Below are 7,516 nucleotides of genomic sequence, written 5' to 3' on the forward strand. Positions count from 1 at the left end.
GTCGTTCGGTAATCGGAGGATCGATTAGAGAACATACCGCACGAACTAGCGAGTAAGAAGCATGGTGAAGTAAAACACATTTTTTTATAGACCAAAACATTATAAAATTCTGCATGAAAAATTACACGCCTTATTTTAAGAATGAAATTAAATTAAACATTTAAATTGAATAAATGTTTTAATACTAAAATATATCACAAAAAGATATAAGATGAATAATTGTTGAGTAATACCAGAAACTGGTATGGAAAATGAATCGAAGAAGTAGAACTGGAATTTGAGAAACTTTACATCAAAATTTAAAAAAAAAAACGATTAATAATAAATTCAAACATGAAACATTGAGATCGAAGCTCAAATTTGCAAATGAGCTATATGAAGGGATTTTAATTTATCTTTGTGAAAATACAGATCCAATTAGTGAGGATCAATTTAATGAAATAACAACTAATACTAATACGTGGTATGATGAAGTAACCCGTATTTTAAAAGTTGAATTAGCTTCTAGTACAAATAAATCGTATGGTAAAACTGCTTCAGCTTTACACTATTCATTTAAATCTGGAGAAGTGAAAAACAGTATAATGGCTCTTCCACCACCTTTAGACATCAAGCGAACGACAGCATCGTGCAACCGTACGACGGCAGCGCTTATAACCTCGGTGCATTTGTCGATGCAGCCACGCAACTTAGTGATTATGTGCAACCAACACATGTAGCAACTGCTATCAAATTTCTAAAAACAAGGCTGTCCGGAGTCCATGATATAGCGTCAATTGCTAACCTACTCAAGGGTTCAAGGGATGCGCACGCTCCATTAGTAACGGCAGTTTTGGACATAGCTGTATTTGGAGTAGCAAGACAGGCACACAAGGCGTCATTTCCATGGGCGATGTTGAGAGCCCTTCACAAGAGAAATGGTCTTTTTGTAGAATCACCAGAACTGCTGAAGGTATTTCACTGAATGCAGTAGACAAAGAGTTATTGGCAACCTCGCTACACGCAGACACTTTGGCAATGGATTGATCAGGCAAAGGCATGTGGGCTGCATACCATGGTCTTACTAGGAATCCGTTTCAACTTAAGATGATTCCCGGAGCGAATGAGCAAGTGTACAGGCAGTGGTTGTCGTACTCTGTGACAGGGCTCTGGGGCGAAGATGTTGCCATACTCAAGCATATTTTTGGAGCCGACACTATCAGGCGAAAACAGTACGGCAATGCATTTAATAAGAGACGGAATCGGGGAGAGCTGAAGAAAGTCTACCTTTATCCGGCATAAACATAGTGAAAGACACTACTTAAATTAGGCAATGCAAAGAGAACAAACAGTGAAATAAAAACTGCCTATAGTAAAACTAGGTGTAAATTAATTCAGTTGTTAGAAAAGGAAGACCTGGTGATAGTGTTAAAAAACGATGCTAACGAGATTACAGTGGAAGCAGCAATAGAAGCAGTAGGATTTAGCACATTAGATGTCAAGTTTTCATCAAATCCCATTTGATGAAAATTCTAGAAAATACACAGCTTTTTCAACCAACACGGGTCACTATCAATTCAAAAGATTACCGTTTGGATTAAATATCAGTCCAAATAGTTTGCAGAGAATGATGGCGATTTCGATGGCTGGTTTAACACCAGAACGTGAATTTATTTATATAGATGATATTGTAGTTATCGTATGTTCTTTGAGGCATCACTTGGAAAATTTGGAAACTGTTTTCGAACGTTAAAGACATTGTTAATGAAAATTGTTAAAAGCAAGCGAAAAGAATTAATTTGTAATAAGAAATTCAGTTAAAGGAAAATTAAAAAATAATAATTTGTTTCTGTTACGGCACAAAGTGGTGCGATTGCGATTGGACTTTGATCCCATACCAGGTTCATCGCATCGTCATCAGTTATATCGAACTCAATTATATTGACCCTTCCCGAGCGAGCGCCCCAGCCTTTAAAACCCGGCCACAACAAAGTTGCAATCATCAATCAAAGTGCAACCAAACACCAGAATGTGGCCATTCTCATCGGAACCAGAAGTAAACGTGGAGAACAACATCTCCACACACAACGCGATCGGGTACTCGATCGACGCGTTGTTCGTGGTCATCATCATCATCATAATCATCGTTTGGCGATGGCGACGAAATGTGCGCCGTCTGCAGAAAATGGAGGAATTGGCGGCACGGCTCGCTCGGGAACGAGCCTCGAGTGATGTTTGAAACAACCGAATAAAATCAGTTCAAAGTTGGAACTCGTGTCATTCACTTGGATGACAACCCTTTGTGTGAAAATTCTCGTGTTATGTTTAGACTTAACAGTTTACTTAACAGACATTATAACCTTAAACTAAATTTATCAAAATGTAAATTTCTTAGGACTGAGGTAACTAAGTCATAAGATAACTGACAAAGGGATACTACCAGATGAGTCTAAATTTGAAGCTATCAAAAACCATCCTATACCGAAAAACTCAGACGACGTACGAAGATTTGTAGCTTTCTGCAATTATTATCGTAGGTTTGTTGAAAATTTTGCTAAGATAGCATATCCATTAAACCAATTCATGAAACAACCACCCGGCAACTCTGATGCTTGGTCAGCAAAGATGACCACCATGTCGTTCTCTATGGGTTTCGCCAAGACTAAAAGTTCGGAATAAAGCGACTCAACCTACAACCGTCCGAGTGTTAAGTCATATGTGAAATATCACGGCCAGCGTCCATAAGAACAAATAACTCAGTACATGGCGACCGTGACAGGACTCGAACCTGCAATCTTCGTATTCGAAGTTGAAGTGACTGACAATAATGGGTTGGTTTTAGGCAGACGAAATCGTCGCCCCAACCATAAGTAATCAGTGTGAAATACCCGTTATGAAGTGTTTAGGAAAATTAAAATATAAATAATCGAAGCTGAGCAAGGATATTTGAATTGATGTGCAAAAATGCCAAACTGCAAAAACTTTATCAGTTGCCTTCCTCTGCTGAATACATTGACATACATGATTACTTTCTAAGGCTCTCTTGGAGAGCAAACGCCACTATCGTCGATTGTTTAAAACCGCGATTTCAAAGTGATATGCAAATCCTCAGAAGTGGTTTAGGTTACATAGCCTTAAATAAGCTTAGTCTTAGCTTTCGGCTCAACTGGTGTGATGTGAGGGGAATATCAATCAAGTAATTTCTTTGGAAACCAGTGCTTCTTGTCGAGGAACGTGAATTGAACCTACATATTTTTCAAGCAAACATTTCCAAAAGTAGCTGTATACTGTTTATCGCTCTCTTTCCTTAGGCAACTTAAACTAAAACTTTATCTATACACTTCCTTCTAATGGTTTTTGTTTTTGTCCTAGTGCGGCATTGTGCCGAATACATTGGCAATTATACTACAAGAAAAATATCACTGTTGCCTCAGCGTGTTGTCGTCACGCCAAAGGAACGCGGCAGTTTATCCTAGACCGGAAAATAAAACTTTCTGTGTTTCGGTCCCTAGCTAAACTAATCGATCCTGAATTTTACGGTTCCGCTTCTTACCTGCCAGCATGAGATTCAGCTGTTTGAGAATTTCGTTGCGTTCGGTGAGTTCGCCGTGAGGTATCGCCTTGATCGCCGCACCAGAAGGTCACACGCTGGTTTCGGAGTTCAACTTCAGGACGAATTTATTCGACTTCGGATCCACCACTTCTTCGCTGACGGTAAAATGAGGAATCTTGTTGATGGAAACCGTAAGCGAGACATCGTTCTGGATCAGCTGGAACGTGCATCCGTCCGAAATCGGTCGCGATAAAAGTTCATCACAGATCAAGGCCCAATTGTGATTAGTTCGACGCTCCTTCTCGTTCTGCAGTACAGGAGCTTCAACGAGATATGGCTCTAGGAAAGATCTGGGCGACATGTCATTCTTAAGGCAATGTGCAAGATGTTTTAAAATAGATTCGATCGTGTGCCGCGGTTGCTGTCGAGTTATTCGTAAATATTTCTGCAGAGCTCTCGCCATCGATGGGAAAATAGCTTGAGCCGCTTCGTGTGGATCAAGTGGTATAACCGGTGCTTGTGTTTGAGCTTGATCATTCTGCATCCGCTTGATATGTGTGAATGCTTCTTCGGCCGCCGTAACAAGTCTGGCGCGACGTTTCTTCACGCGTCTTTCATATTCATGTTCTTCATAAAATCGTTCGTTGTGAGAGGAATCACGGCGACGGGCATGCGCAGCCAACACGGCTCTGGATTGGTTCTGTTGCTGAGCTGGCGTGGAACCATCCACCTCATAATACTTGAATGACGAAGATGCTTTACGTTGTGCTTTCGAGACTGGTAGGCGCTCCAGATACGGATTATATATTGTAAATTCCGTATAATAGCGCTGAAGTACCCAAACTGCTGCTCGTTGAATGCTCAGCTGTCCTATACTATAGTTGTGCGACTCGCCATCGGGACTTCTTATAACCTTTATGTGATAGATGGGTTGTAGATGTCGAATTTCAAGAAGTATGACCGCAACATAGTGTACGAAAAGGAGTGTATCCGTAAAGTTGGTAGCGTATGATACCAGAGTTTTGTAGTTCACCGCCTCCGAACCGGAAACCAGCGCCTTGATTCCTTCCGTTACTTGGACAATATAGAACAGCCAATAGGCAAAAGTAGATATGAGCACCAGCAAAAGAACGGAAGCGCGAAAGAAAAATATTCTTGGCATAATGGCCACAGGTTTTCGGAAGAAAACTGCCCATAGACCTATTGCTAGCAGTAACATTCTTGCTGCCAGAGATACCAGCATTCCTTTGCATTCGGCATTGCACACTAGCAGTTGTAATCGATCGTTTGGTGTCAAATCCATATTGTCGAATGCGGATGGGAAAAATCCTACCTTTGGTAAAACTGCCATAATGAGCGGACTCAGAAACGCTGCTGTACAAAGTATCACTGACAACGATCGTTCCAGATACCGCTGACAGGCGAATCCTATGCCAGTATCATCCGTCATCTGCCAGTAGCTGACATCTTCCATCGATATGCTCTGTTCCGATGTATTTCCCGTAATAGCCGTTGTGTTTTCACCCCACGTTTCATCCTGTGGTAGAATTTGAACTTCGATAACCTCCTGCCCATCTCGACCGTCATCGCCGAGATTGACGCTTGTCTGGAACGGAGCCATATCTGGGCGTTTGTTTCGCGAATGGTTGTTCCTATGTGAGTGTCTCGTTCGGTCCCGATGAGATCCCAATGTGCTGCTACTATTATGTCCTCGTGCGCGCCTGGTTGATTTGCTGCTAGGTTCCGATTTTACTGATTCGTTTTCCATTCTTCAAACTACTTTCAATAATTGCATTGAAAGTTATCATCGATTGCCAACTTTCCACTTATTGTAAATGATCGATATGATACATCCCGCAAGGTGACTAATTGGATGATAGTTTGAAACAAAAATGGCTGCCTTTTCTCACGATGTGTGGCACAAATTGAGCCGTTTCACAGCTCCTACTGTAAGCTGGAATGTGTCTACTTCTTCTTCGTGTTTTTTTGCACTGCATGGAAGAACGAAAGAAACCTGCCTTTACAGTTATTTTCTTAGGCAGCAGATTAATTTGTTCACTTTTTTTTGCTGATGATAAAGCTAATTTTACAACTTTATTCTTTAAACACCAAAAATCCAATTTTCAGTAATTGATGCTGCTATTTTTATAACCGGAATGTGCGAATGTGAAATTAAATTACGTCATTTGAGCTGCTACGCCACATCATCCTTTCCGTCAGTTTTACACTTTACACAATTTGCGAAGCGGCCAGGCACTTTGAAATTGCATTAAATATCACGCTTTATTAGTAGCCGTTTCACGTGGTTGCCTCTCGAAAATGTTCACCAAAATTTGAGGTCGGAATCAAACAAACTGTTCCACGATTACGATGAGAAAATTTTTCGGCCACCATTTTGTTTCACTGCATTTTCCTGCAGTTGCAAATAACCAAGCCGAGAAGCGAATGTACGACCGGCAGCGACCGACTGATGAACACGAATGAGATTGAAAAATAAAAGCACACTGGCAGGGCAGGCAGGTTCGTCAAGCCGCTAGAGTGACAGTTACAAACCGGCAATCGTGTAGATGTAACGACCAGTAACGGTTCACATCCGCGCCGGTAACGACTACCTAACACTGTCAGCCAGTTTGACACAATTGAATCAAAGGTTGAAGTTTTTATTTAAAGGAAACATTTTTTTAAGTTATTTAAAAACATTTTTCTTTGATTAAAAAAAGTTTACTTTGTTTAAAAAGAAATAAGCGCAATTGAATCATTTATTCAGGATCAAAGTGTTTGTTTTAAATCAAAGTCCAAAAGTATTTAGTTAAAAAAATTAATTCTTTTTTTTCACAATTTTTTTTGAATAAAAAACAAAAGTTTTTTTTATCAAAAAAAAAAACAAGTTTGTTTTGAATCAAAATCAGTTTTGTTTTGTTTCAAAAGCCTAGTTTTCGCTGCGTGTGTTAGTAGTAGTTGAGTGAGACAAACCAAAAACAGTTATAGAAAAGCAACAGAAATGTATGAAGAATTTTAAAAATATTATTTTTCTAGAAAAAATACTTATTTCCAAATTCAGCAAAAAATATACATTTGTTCACCAAAGTATTTCCAATGTATAAGGCGCTTATATGGATGGAACAAATATTTGTTACGTAGATTTTTTATCGAGTTAAAATAAATGCTTTTCGCTTAATTTCTTTAACTGAAAATTTTTATTTTTTGTTGGATCTTAAATAAAGTAGCACTCATTACAAGTTGTAAGTCGTAATCTAAGCATGTTTTTTAAACTTCATTTGAAAAAACGTTTTTCGAAATTCGAATATTTTTCTGAAATACTACTAAATTTCCAAGGAAAAACTGTCCCGTAGTCATTACATTGAAAGTTACATTAAAGTAAAAATTTTATTTACTGATTGTCACATGTTATTTCAAAGAATGCGACTAATTACTTATTTGAACAAGAAAACCCCTCTACTTTCCATAAATTGTAATTTAGTTTATGTAAAATCCCATGCTTATCGTTCGAAATTTCATAACTTTTTTTTGGACCCTGCGTTTAGGCTCTGTCAATTTGTTCCACCTTTTCATCTTTCTATCTCGGAGCTAACCAGGTGTTTCTTAGCCTCGAGTCCAGTAATTGGTCAGCTTGAACACCACACCCATGGTGGGGTGCGGTTTTGCGGATGACTTCCGGTCGGAATGTTTCATTTTGTTTCCTTAACACATGGACACCCCGTACACCACCTGCATGCGGGTCACAGCAGTTTTGTTTTAATTTACATATATAAATCAATATTGAAACAAAATTCTAAACGAGCTAATAACAAAACGAGTCTCCACAGTTGTTCAATCAGAGAACTAAAGCAGATAAAACTGCCCTGTGGCACCGCTGTCTGAACAAAAATATATTGCATCTCTGTTCCACCCACTCGCCTATGTATTTGGGTCTTGATTTGTAGGGGTGCGAGCGAGAGGGTTCGATCGAATTCATGAATTCAT

General features: G+C 39.3%; 1 protein-coding gene across 1 annotated transcript; it reads right to left on the reverse strand.

Moving 5' to 3' along the window:
• Positions 1-3,380: 3,380 nt before the first annotated feature.
• LOC129748821 (vang-like protein 1) lies at positions 3,381-5,682 on the reverse strand. The gene has a single exon (XM_055743576.1). The coding sequence runs from the start codon at positions 5,298-5,300 to the stop codon at positions 3,621-3,623; it is 1,680 nt and encodes a 559-aa protein (XP_055599551.1). The 5' UTR covers positions 5,301-5,682; the 3' UTR covers positions 3,381-3,620.
• Between the last annotated feature and the right edge of the window lie 1,834 nt (positions 5,683-7,516).

The sequence above is a fragment of the Uranotaenia lowii genome, chromosome 2 (assembly GCF_029784155.1).
Source record: "Uranotaenia lowii strain MFRU-FL chromosome 2, ASM2978415v1, whole genome shotgun sequence".
Classification (NCBI taxonomy): domain Eukaryota; kingdom Metazoa; phylum Arthropoda; class Insecta; order Diptera; family Culicidae; genus Uranotaenia; species Uranotaenia lowii.